Source organism: Chiloscyllium plagiosum, chromosome 28 (assembly GCF_004010195.1).
Source record: "Chiloscyllium plagiosum isolate BGI_BamShark_2017 chromosome 28, ASM401019v2, whole genome shotgun sequence".
NCBI classification, from domain to species: domain Eukaryota; kingdom Metazoa; phylum Chordata; class Chondrichthyes; order Orectolobiformes; family Hemiscylliidae; genus Chiloscyllium; species Chiloscyllium plagiosum.
Window position 1 is genome coordinate 5,251,733 of NC_057737.1, and position 15,434 is coordinate 5,267,166.

At 39.0% G+C, this 15,434-nt stretch overlaps 1 protein-coding gene across 3 annotated transcripts in view; it reads right to left on the reverse strand.

Annotated features, from left to right (window-relative positions):
• med13a (mediator complex subunit 13a) overlaps positions 1 to 15,434 on the reverse strand; it is a 217,668-nt gene that overhangs the window by 139,079 nt on the left and 63,155 nt on the right. For all 3 annotated transcript variants that reach the window (XM_043718104.1, XM_043718103.1, XM_043718105.1), the window contains exons 3-4: positions 11,196 to 11,280; positions 4,839 to 4,922 (exon numbers count right to left, since the gene is read on the reverse strand). In XM_043718104.1, coding sequence (XP_043574039.1) covers positions 4,839 to 4,922; positions 11,196 to 11,280 — 169 coding nt within the window. The remainder of the gene's footprint in view (positions 1 to 4,838; positions 4,923 to 11,195; positions 11,281 to 15,434) is intronic.

Consider the following 15,434-nt stretch of genomic DNA (forward strand, 5'->3'; position numbering starts at 1 on the left):
ATCTCCAGCATCTGCAGACCTCACTTTCTCCTCGAAGATTTCAACCTACTGCGAATCCTCTTACAAGGATGCCTTCCTTGAAGAAGCTCTCTGCCTCTCTCTACAAAGATTTCAGTGAGTCCCTCTCTCCTCCCTACCTTTTATCTTCTCCTGCTGAACACTCTCTGCTCATTCCTGAAGAAGGGCATGTGCCCGAAACGTCGAATCTTCTGTTCCCTAGATGCTGCCTGACCTGCTGTGCTGTTCCAGCAATAAAGTTTCAGCTTTGGGTGTATTCTGCCTCAAAATTGTTTATAGCACTGTATACTTTGTTAAGTGTACTATTCATTTGTGCATGGGGTGGTATTAGATCACTGTCAGAACAGCGAAGCTGAACTTGTGGGCAAATAGTATGGACAGCATTTCACTCTTAAATATTCTAGGTCCACAGAGCAGTGACTTGCCATGGTCACCATGTCTGAGCATCAGAAAGTGTTAATTAGGAGGCAAATCCCACAGTTCCTTGCTATGTCAGAGGATACTCTTACTCCTCGGATGCTGCCTGACCTGCTGTGCTTTTCTAGCACCACTCTAATCTAGACTCAGATTTTCAGCATCAGCAGTCCTCACTTTTGCACGACCGAGGATGCTGAGCAGTCCATTCGGCGAATGGAGGAGCCCTCAGGTCGTAAGGTGCACACAGTCAGGTGGAGAGGGAACCAAGAGGGAAACTCTACCTCATACTTCCCAACCTATTGGCTACTGATGCATTTGTCCATGACACTATCAGTAAGAACGACCACTGTACAGTCCTTGTGGAGACAAATTCCTGCCTTCACATTGAGAATGATCTCCATCATATTGTGTGCCACTATCACCGTGCCAAATGGGACAGACTTCAAACAACAAGACTGGGCATCCATGAAACATTGTGGGCCATGAACAGCAGCAGAGCTGTATTCCAGCTAAATCTGTAACCTCATGACCTGGCATTTCCCCTACTCAACCATTACCATTAAGCCAAGGGATCAACCATGGTTCAATGGACAGTGCAGGTGGTCAGGGCAGGAGCAACACCAGGCATACATGAAGAGGTGTTGTCAACCTGGTGAAGCCAAACTTGCATGCAAAACACCATAGGAGCAAGTGATAAGACATAGCTAAGCGATACATAATCAGAGGATCAGATCTATGCTCTGCGGTCCTGCCACATCCAGTCATGAATGGTGGTAGACAATTTAACCGACTGGAGAAGGTGGCTCCACAAGTATTCCCATCCTCAATGATGGAAGAACCCAGCACATCACTGCAAAAGGTAAGGCTGAAACTTTCGCAATCTTCAGCCAGAAGTGCCAAGTGGATGATCCAACTCAGCCTCCTCCAGTGGTCTGCTGCATTACAGATCCCAGTCTTCAGCCATTTCAATTCACTCCACTTGACATCAAGAAATGGATGGATATACTGGATACTGAAAAGGCTATGGGCTCTGACAACATTCCAGCAATAGTACTGAAGATGTGTGCTCCAGAACTGGTCACTGCCCTAGCCAAGCTGTTCCAGCATAGTTCCAACACTGACATCTATCCAACAATGTGGAAAAATACCCAGGTATGTCCTATTCAAAAAAGCAGGACAAATCCAACCTAGCCAATTACCGCCCCATAAGTCTATTCTCGATTATGAGTAAAGTGATGGAAGGGAACATCACTAGTGCTATCAAGCACACCTGCTCAGCAATGCCGGATTTTGGTTCTGACAGGACCACTCAGCTCCGAACCTCATTACAACCTTGATTCAAACGTGCATAAATTCCAGAGGTTAGGTGAGAGAGTGACAGACTTTGACATCAAAGCTGCAATCGACCAAAAGTAGCATCAAGCCCCCCCCCCACCCCAGCAAAACTTGAATCAAATGGTATTGGGGGGCAAACTCTGATGGTTGGAGTCATACCGACATATAGGAAGGTGGTCATGTTTGTTGGAGGTCAGACATCTCAGCGCCAGAACATATGTGCAGGAGTTCCTCAGGGTAGTGTCCTATCTTCGGCTTCTTCAATGATGTTGAGAAGTGCAGATGCTCGCCAATGACTATATAATGTTCAGGACCATTCGTGACTCAGATACTGAAGCAGTCCATGTTTAAATCCAACAAGATCTGGACAATATCCAGGCTTGGGTTGAAAAGTAACATTTGTGCTATATAAATGCCATACTATGATCATCACCTATAAGAAACAATTTAACCACCACCCCTTGACATTCAGTGGTGTATCATCATTGAATCCCCTGCCATCAACCTCCTCATGGTTATCATTAACCAGAAACTCAAATGGACTCAGCACATAAGGAATGACTACAAGAGCAGGTCAGATATTTGGAATACTGCAGCGAGAAACTCACCTCGTGACACCCAGAGTATGTCCACCATCTACAAGGCACAAGTCAGGAGTGTGATGGAATACTCCCCACTTGCTCCAACAACATTCAAGAAGTTTGACACCATCCAGGACAAAGCAACCCACTTAACCAGTGCCATATCCAAAAGCATCCACTTCCTCCACCACTGAGGTTTAGTGGAAGCAGTGTGTACTATCTACAAGATGCACAATAGAAATTTGCCAAAGATCCTTAAACAGCACTTTCAAACCCACAATCATTTCCACCTAGAAGGACAAGTGCAGCAGTTACATGGGGACACCACCAAGGTCCCCTTCAAGTCACTTATCCTAACTTGGAAATAAACTGCCGTTCCTTCACTGTCACTGGGTCAAAATCCTGGAATTCCCTCCCTAACGGCATTGTGGGTCAACTCACAGCAGGTGGGCTGCAGCAATTTAAGATGGTGGTGAGCTGCCTCCTTCTCATGGGCAACTAGAGACAGATAATAAATGCCAGCCAGCCAGCGACACCCACATCCCGCAAATGAATGCGTTTTAAAAACTCCTTTTGTTTCAGCCAAAACTAGTTTAATCATAACTCTGAATTGTTTGATTTTTTGAATAATTGCATTATTGGCAAAATTCCATTTTTCTAAGTTATTTCCAACATTTCTTGTGAAATGTTACAATGCAGACATAATGAAAACTGAAATTTTACAAGTTGAAACCAAGGCAAGATGATCTAAATTTCAACCGATCTGGATGACATCCTTTCAAGTAGATTTGACTGAACAAGAACAGATGCCATAAAACCACGGACAAAAATTTGGGATCAATGACAACTCCAAATAGAGCACACACAAATACATATGACCACGTACACCACAACAGCAAGCACTATATCCATTCCACCCTGGTGTAAAGACACATTTAAGTAACGAAGAGTCATTCCTATTCTGTTGAAATTTTCTATAAATCAATTATATTTTAAGAATCTTCAGTCACAATACTAAAGGAAGGCCGAAACAGTCCAGAGTGACCATACTCTGTAGTTTAGTCACAGTCTGTTGGTTAACACTGAACTAAGAACCATTTGAAAACAATCATTTTATGTTTCTGTCTCAAAGGACAAGGAATCAGAAAACAGCATTTGACCAATGAGTCTACTACTTTAGAGACCTTGAACTTACAAGAGGGTGTAACCCACCCAAAGCACAAGGAAAAGTAAATGCAATTCATTTGTCATTCCAGCAGGCAATCAGCCTATTCATTCCCATCAATTCTCAAGTGCTGTCAAAAGCTTTGAAATTTCAGTTCACAAAACAATGTTTCCAAACCAAAGTTTGTTTTAGCCAGCAGTAGACATATACTATGAATCACCATAACCATTGACAGCACCAGTCTTAAAGCTACAAAAAAGTTCTCATCTCAGCAGTGTCCTCTTAAGAGTTGCCACTATTGAAGATGCCCTTGCACACATCCAGGAAACAAGTTCTATCTAGTCTGGAAGCAACATGGCATTAAGCATGCTTGCTACCCTGCCATATTACACAGAATCCTGGATATGCTACAGATCAAAAGTTTGGAATGTTTCCAAAAACATCAAAAAGTCCAGATTAAAAATTCACTGGCAGGACAAAATCACAAATAAAGAAGTCCTCAATCATGCTTGGCTCAGCAGTTTGGAAATCACCCTCCAGTAAACAGAACTTAGAAGGCAAATCATATTTCCTATATGGCTGATTACAGAATCCCCAAGTAGAACTGGCTCAGGGCAAACATTAAGGTAAAGTTAAGAGTCGTGCAACATTTTCCATTGCACACCACCATCACAGAAGACAAGCAGCATATTTCAAGTACCATCTACATCAAACTAGCTACACCCAATATGTCCAAAGGAAAGACAGAGATGGTGCAGCTGCAGCAACTCCCCAGTTGTAAACATGCTGATGCCACACCAGCTGCCACATGGACCAAAAGATGATGAAACTATTTCTAGCTTTAACTCTGTTGATCAAGTCCAGCACAATCCATATCAGATTTTCTATTGACAGCATTCTGAAGATGTGGGTTTTTTCCCTTCTTGGCTCAAGCTTTCAAATTCCTGACTGAATAAGTCTTTGGTGACGACCAACTCTTGAGGAAATCATCCACATCACCAAGAGAGGGAAACAGCAGTCCATTACAATTCAAGAGGCCCACAATGTTCAGAATCCTTTTGAATTCAAGGAATTGAAAAATATGTGCACCAACAGGCAAATAAGAAATAACTCATCCAGGACTAAAGGTTAGATTTAACCTGATACTGTGAAGACTACAGAAATCAGCAATGTCCAGATTCAAACAAACAATCTGGAAAAGCATAAAGAAATGTAGAAATTTCAGCACAAAGCTACGTTGATAGATGCAAAATATCAAACTCAAAGACTTCAGAGATTTACATAAAAACATAAAATAGCCCTGCAGGAATCACCATTCTTACCTTTTGTTCACCGGTTTCTCGTCTTTTTCATATGGTTTCACAAACCACTTTCCAATTCGCACAAAGTTCCTGTTCAACAAGCACCTTTAAAGAAAGAAAGGAAACACAAAGTTGTGGATCAAAAAGCATCTGAACTATAACACTGGGAAATATCTTCAAGATACCACATGTATGAAAACAATTTTTTCTACATAGGAATAACACAAGAAATTCAATAATGTCCTGCTCAATCTGTCAAGCTTATTACACAGACATTATTTAACAACTAACCATTCCCTTTAGAAAGGGAGACCCAAAACACATTTAATTCAAGTTCTCATTTACTTTCATGTGGCAAATTCCTTAGAATGGTTCAAATGTTTCATGGAGAGAACAAAATGCAAATGTCAAGGAAGTGTTGCAAAACAAAAATGAATGAATGATTGTAAAAATGTTATTTAATATTCACTTCGGAGTCCCTTCATTTGACCATTCTGCTTCAAATTAAGACAACTTAGCATGCTATTTAATTGATTTAAATGCACAAAATAGACTGAAAAGCTTTCACGAATATATGCAATCACTTTTACTTGTTTTAGTTTGTCAGCTTCTCAAAAACTTCACATTATATCTTAAAGACATACTACAAAAGTTCACCAATATATTATAAAATGTTCAACAGGTGGTGTAGACTGACAGCTGCAAATTAGGGTGGCCAGAGGATGATCTTGCTCACTTGTTTTAATGATTTTCTCAAACTGTCTAGGTTTGTGTTAGTTTGAAAAATAAAAATCAACCAGGCTACAGAGGCAAGATCTTAAATAATTTCAGTTTAAGACAGCATATGCTGGGATTGGATAGGGACTAGGAATCCTAGGTGCCTAGAGGTCTTCTGTTATTTCAGTAGTTACTGCTTCAAGTTGCCTGCACAGCAACTTGTTTTCAAGATGTGCTATCGTAAGAGCAATTTAAAAAGAAAAGACAGACAGCATTTCCTCGGAAAATGAACATTTGTGTTTCTCATGATCTTTTCACTACAGAAAAAAAAATTCCTATAATTGTATGTTGCTATGCTAAGTTAAAACTCTGAACAAATTGCATAAGAAAGGGAGTATACAGCAATTTCCCAAGGGCAAATCCCACTTTTAAAATGCATCAGTTGTGCTTTGCAGTGAATAAGCAGCCCAAAGTGCAGAAAGGCAAAAGAAAAACTTCTTCCAATGGGGGGGAAAAGATCATTTCGAGTGTTGGCAGAGGATAAACTGCTTGCTTATGAGCAGTGCCCAGTGAAAATAATTGCAGAAAATTACTAGAAGACAGATTGTAAATTCACAATGTGGACAACTTTTGAAATTGGATATTAACAGCTCCCTCTAACCACTGGAACTAATACAACATATAGGACTGATAAATCAGAATATAAATAGAAACATTTAATATGCAATAACTTCAAAGTTACAGCATAAGTAGCCAAAATAATTTGAAGCCCGGCCTGACATCAGTACAGTGCCTTCATTCTATGTGAAAGACTTTCCTGCTTAAAAGAATAAATTTAGCCCATTGAACAACCATTAGCTTATTGGTGTATAAACTCTGTCCTCTTCTGAATGAGTTAGCACAGACTGCTATGATATCTTGCTGGTGCTATCCAGATGGTTAATCTGAATAGAAATGTTTTGTGATGTCAGTCCATGGATGCCAATCACCCTCCAGTTCTTTACCTTAACAGCTATGCTTTGTGCTTATGCAAATGGTGCAATCTATTCAATTGAGGAGCACGAGAATACAATCCTATCTTCGTCTACTACCCACGCTCCTACCAACAAGTTTTACTGATAATTGTAAACCATGAAACCTTCGCAACTAGAATTTTGGTGGCATGGAAATGAAATGGGGGGAAAAAAAACAAGAAAAGCTACAAAAATATGGAATTCCACTGGGGGGAAAAATACACAAGTAAAAATAAATATAATTAACACTGGTATGGCTTTTATAATATTGAAGTAGAGAAGATCAAAACCTTACTGCAGATATCACAGCTGTACATTGCTGTGTAAAAAAGTGTAAATCTGGCACAGAATGGAATTTAGCAATAACGGGAGTAAGAGAAACAAGAAGTGCAAAAAAGTTTGTACTTGATACAAGCACAGAAAATGCTGGAAAAATTCAGCAGGTCTGACAGCAATGGCGAAAGAAACTTTCAGTTTTGAATTTCTAATATTCACAGTGTTTTGCTTTTATTTGTATTAGATGCAAGATGATTAAGCCAGTGAGACCCAGCGACTGGATGCAAGAGAAATCTGAGCTGTTCCTTTCCTTCAGGTTGACTTGTGGAATACTGAGAGTGGAGAACATGGCCATGAATTTAAGAAAAAACACAGGACAATCATTTTCTCCCTATTGAAGAGTTTCCTCAAGAAAGTCCCTATTTCAAGACACTAGGAACAATTGCTCCCCCCACCAACTTGGGAAATACACCTGTACCAAAGCAGCTAGGCATCAATTCTAAAGGATTTGAGACTTAGCAGCCATCATCCCACAGTTAATCTACGAAAACTAAATGGACCACTCGTACCAGCTCACACATTGCTCATATAAGTCTTACTGCAAGCCAAAGTAGGAAGATAATCCCAAAGACAGGTTTTTCACAAAAAACAACAGAAATATGGATACAGTTGCTTGCAGGTAATTTAAAATTAGTACTAGAAACTGTACAGCAGTCATATTGATAGTTATAAGAGCTATTAAAAATGTATGCCTCCTTTATAAGCAGATCTTCAATCCACAATAAAGGTGAACAGATTCCAGTGTTTCTGCCAAGAAAATGTATAAATTATTGAATGATGCATGCAGAATGCATTGCCAATTTTTTCTTAAAAATTGCCAAGATGGACGTTTGTTAATGTGCCAGAATCAAGACTCTAGGAGTTAAAGATGACCTTTCAGCTGACAAAGTTCAAACGAAAACGCTCTTATATTCATCTCAAATGCAATCAAAACCAATTTTTCTAATCAATAACTGCTGTAACTAGCTTCACAAGTGTAACTGTAATTTAGTAAAGATTATTTGCTTAGAACATTGTGATTTGAAGACAGTGAAGCACAAAGAAAGATGGCTCCTGTTGTTGGGGGATTGGGGCGTGGGGTTTGGTTTGAGAAGAGGAAAGTATTAATTTCCAAATTTGAACACTATCTATTTTTAGTCACTTGCACCACACCCATCTCAGGTATGCAAAGTTGTAAGAATAGGATGGCAGCAGAGGATGGTTTCTGAGCCACAACTCATCCTCTCTTCAGTTGCAGCACATCAGCCAATACCCCTCATGTCAGAAGTTATCTGAATAAAGATCTAGGTCTTGTTAGCTTTGAAAGAAGAGCCAAGGTGCGACCTCACTGCAGTATATGAAATAGAAAACCATATGTAAAAGGTAAATTGTGCATATTAATTTCAGATTATTCTCAAACAGGTGGTTCAAGATGACATGTTAAAATTGGCAAATTGCAGAATTTAGTTCTGATTTTATTCACAAGCTAATTTAGATGGGGCAAGCTTATAGTTCCAGAAATCATTTTACAAAAGAAATGGATTAGATTAGATTCCCTACAGTGTGGAAACAGGCCCTTCGGCCCAACAAGTCCACACCGACCCTCCGAAGAGTAACTCACCCAGAACAGTTTCCCTCTGACTAATGCACCTAACACTCTGGGCAATTTAGTATGGCCAATTCAGCTGACCTGCACATCCTTGGACAGTGGGAGTAAACCAGAGCACCCAGAGGAAACTCACGCAGAAGAACATGCAAACTCCATACAGACAGTCGCCCAAGGCTGTAATCGATATTGCATTAGGGAGAATATGGACCCTTTCCAATTTTAAAATAGATATGAATGTGAAAGACCAACAATTGTGCTGCATGAGTAATCATAAATTGTAATTATATACCATATCTATCTTTGGCATAATTCAACTAATTTAGTCAGGTGGTTTAACATGTTCACCCTATAAACATGTCAGGCCTACATGTAAAATGCTAACTTATCAGTTGATGATTGATTACAGGCCAGAAACACACACATTTCTGGCAAATTTCTTTCAGCCCAAGCCTGAACACTATTTTAATTTTGACAGTTTTAATATTGTAAATTAAATATAATTAAATGTAACTGACACTCAAATTGTACAATGTTTCCCAATTGCCAAATCAGTGTCATAGAGTCGTAGAGATGTACAGCATGGAAACAGATCCTTCGGTCCAAGCCGTCCATGCCGACCAGATATCCCAACCCAATGCAGTCCCAAAACTAAGTAAAACTGAAAATTTAGAAAGTGCTGTTTGTATTCACAATCTTCCCTCACTAGTTTACCTATGCCCCTATGGTCAAGTGTTAATTTTGAGTGACAAAGGAGCAAATCAGTTAGTAGAAGAGGATTATAAAACACGTAATGTCCTAGTCTTCAATTAGAAGACTGCTAGCCTTTAACTGTATCCAAAGTGGCAAAATTAAGTTAAACAGGTAAAACTCCACTCCAGGAAATAAAAATAACATTTAGCAAATAAGCTTCTAAATTATAAAATGATGCATGCGTCTCATTAAGGATCTAATTTATAGAATTAATGTATGAATAGGTGGGGAGTGAAGGTTTTTAAAGGCAAATAATGTGTTCTACCCATACAACAGAATACAATGCAAAATGAGTTCTAGCTGAGAATATGAAAACATTGGATGGATAAGCTATCAATATTTAAAGTTACTAAAGCATAAAGACTAAAAGTTAAGCTTTTAAGAATATGGAAGGATACAAGAGTGGAAACTGCCAAGGCATTAAGAATAACCTTTCAGTCTTCTCTGGACTCAAATGTTGTCAGGACTGCAGAATAACAAGTAATACACCTTTGCTCAAAAAAAAGGTTAAAAACTAAAAAGGTAAGCTAACATGAGTACTACTTAAAAAAAAAAATATACATTTTACCATCTTCCACTCATCAAGACAATTCTCAATACCAATTCAAAGAGATGTGGGTGTCACAGCTATGCCAGTATTTACTGCCACAAGGGCAGTTAAAAGACAACTACTGTCATGGATCTGGAGTCATATAGAAGCCCAGAGCAAACAAGGCAGTAGATTTTGTTCCCTAAAAGATAGTAAACCAATGGAAGACCAACTCTTTTTGTGGAATTCAAATTTCACCACCCGTCATGGTGGAATTCAAACTAATGTCCCAAGAACATTAGCGTGGAGTTCTGGATTCCAGAATGTTCGGGGAGTAACATTCGCCAAAACCTTCCCAAATGAGAATGGTTTTCAAAGTTGAACATCTTCATTAATTAGGACAGACTGCAGAAGTTGGGACTGTTTTCCTCAGAGAGGAAACAGCGAAGGAGCAGGGCTCTGAAAGCTTGTGATTTTAAATAAACCTGTTGGTTCATAACCTGGTGTTGTGACTTCTGACCTCCTCAGAGAGTTTGAGGCTAAAAAGGTCTGATAGCAGTTTTCAAAACCACGACAGGTTTACAGGTTAGACAAGGAGAAACAGTTCTTACTTTTAAGATTGAGTACGTGAAGGCAAAGATTTTAAAAATTTTGCTAAAGAAGCAAATGCGATGAAGAAAACACTCTCTCGAAGTGAACGGTTAGGGTCTGGAAAGCATTGCTTAGAAGTTTGGTGGTGGCACATTCAATTGAGGGATTGGAGGGGACATTAAATAATCATCCAAATAGAAACAATGCACAATGTAACAGGGTAGAGTAGGGCATTAGTACAAAGTCAAAATGCTCAGAAAGCCAATACAGATGCAATGGAGCCCAACAGCTTTCTTCTTCACAAACTATTCTGAGACTCTAGGATACAATTCACTGTGGTGAATTGCAATACATCTTTCTGAAAGTTGGTCCTCAATCCATTTGCTATTACTCAAATTAACTCGACTGTCTAAAACACATAACTGTTCCTAACTTTGCACATTTTGGGAAGTTCACTCAGACACAAGACAAATTATTGGTACTGGCAATGGAACTCTTCTGGTTAAACAAACACATTGCCAGAGATTGCAAGTGCAAGAGGTTTTCTCTGTATCTATTCAAGATTATGACTATATTTCCAGTAACCCAAATTATTGAGTGAAAAACACTGGTGCAGAAGACAGAATTGGAAAAATGTTACATTTTCAACCGAAACATGAACCTTTCAGCATTATCACCTATTTTCTAACGAAAATATCTTTTCAGTCAGTCAGTCAATCAACAAGATTGGCTATCAAAACAGAAAAAAAAAGTATTGGTATATAAAGTCCCAAAAGTTGTAGATGCCAATATTAGGCATCACAAGCAAGCTCCATTACATATGAAATAGTTGTAGGATATCATACAGCACATACCTTTCCAATAAGTTGTGAATAGCCTTAAAAAGCAGTGTACGGCACTCATAGGACAGTCCTTGCTCCCATAATCCCTCTTCTTCCACTAAAAATGAAATGGTAATTAAAAAGTTAAACTTCTTAATAAAATATTTTTTTCAAAATCTAATGATAACAACTTACAAGAAAATAAATTATTAATCACAGTCATTCCAGCTGCTGCTCCCCCATCACTCCACTTTACAAGTCAACTGAAATCAGTGGCTTCTGAACAATGACCCACAATCTCTCAACGTAATCCCATTTACACTTTTATTTCTTGCTTACTATTTTGTCCTGTTAAATTTTTCGACAATTAAGTGTTGTTCTTAGCAATGTTGGCTCATTAGCAAATTGAGCCTATGCCAGTAAACCAAAATCTCTCATTAGTAACTGAAACTAAGTAAAATTTAATATAAACATGTAATTGAATTCCATAATCAAAGAAGATATAAATGGCTCAGTGGATAGCACTGCTGCCTCAGAGCTAGAGATCCCACGTTCAAGTTCCACTCTAGGACTTGACCAATATGAAACCCAGCCACTAGTGCAGGCAAGCCAGTATTCATGAGTACTAGATTCCAAGTGTGGAGCATAGTGGCAGGAGAGCACATGGCTACAAAACACCCAAATCCAAAAATTATGGTTGATAAATAAAGTGATCAACAAACATTGTAATCCCACGTAACTTGGGAAAAGCCAAAAGAGGAACCAAGAATTCTTTGTAGCTATGTGATCTCCGAGCTCAAGACTGACCATCCCTGACTTAAACAGTCCTTTTATTGATGTTGGTAAATGACAGGAATTACATACCAATATAACCATTAAAACCAACCATTTTAATTTTAAACATGACATCCATTCAATGACTAAATCACTGCAAGAAATCTAAGTGTTGCCTCAAAATCGCTATTCTTTCTTTACACGGCTCAGATGTAACACAGTAAAATGATGTCACAATATCCTAGCTATGTCTAACAGTTCATCATAGATTTACTTCTCAGTCTATCTTTCATTCCCAAGTTTACATCATTCACCGATACCCAAGAATGCAGAGAGTAGAATAGTGGAATTGCACAACCAACCTGTGTGTCAAATGCTTTTGTTGCTATTTGGCCTTGTCTCCAAAGACTGGCTCAAAGGACTGGTTTTCCTTTGGTAACTTTTCTAGGTTTTGTTATAAAAGCAAATTCATACATGTGATCACTAAGCTAAAGCAGACATCTTTTCACACTTGCCACTGAAGGGATATTCCACCAAACAAAACTTCTGTTTGAGTTGCAAAAGTAACTCATAACAAGAATATAATGAATGAACAAAACTAGTTAGCATTCAAATAAAAAAAGGATTCAATGACAAAATTCAGAGTTTTAAAGAGATAACAAATCTGATGGACATAGGTAAGTCAATGGATGCTGTTTCTATGGACTTCCTGAAGGTTTCTTATAAAGTCCCACACAATGGCTTTATAGCAAAGGAGGAAGCTGAAAATGTGTTGCTGGAAAAGCGCAGGAGAATCGACGTTTCGGGCATGAACCCTTCTTCGGGGCTCATGCCCGAAACGTCGATTCTCCTGCTTCTTGGATGCTGCCTGACCTGCTGCGCTTTTCCAGCAACACATTTTCAGCTCTGATCTTCAGTATCTGCAGTCCTCACTTTCTCCTAGCAAAGGAGGAAGCCCATGGAACTGAGAGCAATTACTAATATGGATAAGAAATTGACTAAGTGGTAGGAAACAGGTGTTGGAATAATGGGCAAGTACTCAAACTGACAAGACAATACCGGTGCCCCACAGGTAACTGCATTAGAGCCCCAATTATTCACTATATTTATTAACAACTTGGATAACAGCATAAAAAGGCAAGTATTACATTTGCTGATAACAAAATTCGGCAGCAATGTAGACAGTGTTCACTACAGCATAAAATTACAACAGGTTATTGATAGATTAGGTTTATGGGCAAAGCTATGGCAGATGGATTTTAATATAAACAAATGAGAGACTATTCATTTTAGATGGAAAAAACATTGTGCCTTCTAAAAAAATGATCTAAGTTAAACACAATAGATAACCAATGAGACTTTAGGGTTCAGGCACATAGCTCTTTAAAATGCCACAAACAGGTGCAGAAAATAGCTAAAGGAATGATGGCCTTCGTGTCTAAAGGGCTGGTGTATAGGGATGTAGACATTGTGCAGCAGTTATAGTAAATTCTGATTAGACCCCACTTAGAATACTGACAGCAGATCAGGGCACAACACCTTAGGTGTTTTGGCCCTGAAGGGAGTTTAATGCAGGTTTAAAAGGATGATAACTGGACTACAGGAGTTAAGTCTGAAGATAGAATGGACAAATTAGGCCTTTATTCTTTTGAATTTAGAAGGCTATGGGCTAATCTAACCAAGATCTTCAGAATATTAACAGGTAAAGACTAGGTAGATAAAGAAACTATTTCTACTGATTGAAGATTCTAGAACCAGGAGGTATAGCTTCAGAATTATGGCCAGGCCATTCAAGAGATATTGGAAAGTACCTCTGCATGCTAAGAGTAGTGAAAGTTTGGAACACTTGCTCAAATTGCAATCAATGTTAATTTAATTGTTAAAGTGAAATCCAAGTTGGACAATTTATTTTAAGCAATAGTATCAATGGTTATATGCACACATGGCAGGCATTTGCAGTTAGGCAACAGATCAGCCATGATCTTAACTAAATGGCACAGAAGGTTCAAAAACCTGAATGGCCTGTTTCTATGCCCCTAAAATTAACAAAATTAAGAATATCTATAAAAGTTTGATATTGTAGAACACTGATTAAAAGACAATTTAGCACAAACCACAAGGAAAGCACAACTCAGGCACAGGAAGCATCCACATCATAACTGGAAGGTCAAAAGCTTATTCCAAAACTTGCTGCCACTGGCAATCTGCTTGCACAGCTGAAGAATGTTTTCAGGCTGATGAATTATTTGAGCTAAACAGTGTTGCTTCTCAAACACAGATCAAATTATTTCCAAAAAGGAATTCTTAGTATTCTAATAATTCAGGAATAAGGAGAATAAATGACATTAAATACCTGTTATAAATCAACATTCATTTATCCAACACACAAACTTTAGTTAAGTATAAGTTTTACAAATTAGTCTTTTTTTTAAAATGAACTATTTTCCTACTTTCCAGTTTCCACAACTTGCTAGGTCAGTTGAACAAAGCAGCAAGAAAGGTATGAATTGAAGAATGTGAAAAACACCTATAATGAAAATTTATCTACTACATTGAAAAATACAAATCAAAGGCTATGTATCAGATTAGGCTTTCACATAAGTCACGCTGTTTGTACATGACTCAATATAATCAAATGTATAACTATATGAAAGATCACAAAATGCAAAAAGTCAGTGCACAAATAATAGTTTGGCTGCAGATATCAGGAGTAAGAGGGGGAGGAGAGACAGACAGAGAGAGACAGAGAGAGAGACGGGGGAGAGGGAGAGAGAGAGACAGTGTGAGAGTGAGAGTGAGTGAGAGTGAGAGATAGAGACTGAGAGTGAGTGAGAGTGAGAGTGCGAGTGAGTGAGAGTGAGAGTGAGAGAGAGTGAGAGGTAGAGGGAGAGAGAGTAAGTGTGTGCGTGTGCGTGAGATCGAGAATGCGTGTATGTGAGAGAGGGAATGCGTGCGTCCGAGAGTGAGAGAATGCATGTGTGTGAGAGAATATGTGTGTGTAAGAGACCGAATGCGTCTGTAAGAGAGAGAGAATGAGTGTGTGTGTGAGAGAGAGAATGCGTGTGTCTGTGAGAGAGAGAATGCGTGTGTGAGAGAATGAGAGAATGCGTGTATGAGAGAAAGAATGCATGGTGTGTGAGATAGAGAGAATGCGTTATTGAGAGAGAGAGAGAGACAATGCTTGTCTGCGAGAGAGAATGCGTGTGCTTGAGAGAGAGAATGCGTGCGTGAGAGAGTGAGAGAATGCTTGCGTGTGAGATAGAATGTGTGTGTGCATGAGATCGAGAATGCGTGTATGTGAGAGAGGGAATGCGTGCGTCCGAGAGTGAGAGAATGCATGTGTGTGAGAGAATATGTGTGTGTAAGAGACCGAATGCGTCTGTAAGAGAGAGAGAGAATGAGTGTGTGTGTGTGAGAGAGAATGCGTGTGCGTGTGAGAGAGAATGCGTGTGTGCGAGAGAGAGAGAGAATGCGTGTGTGTGAGAGAGAGAATGCGTG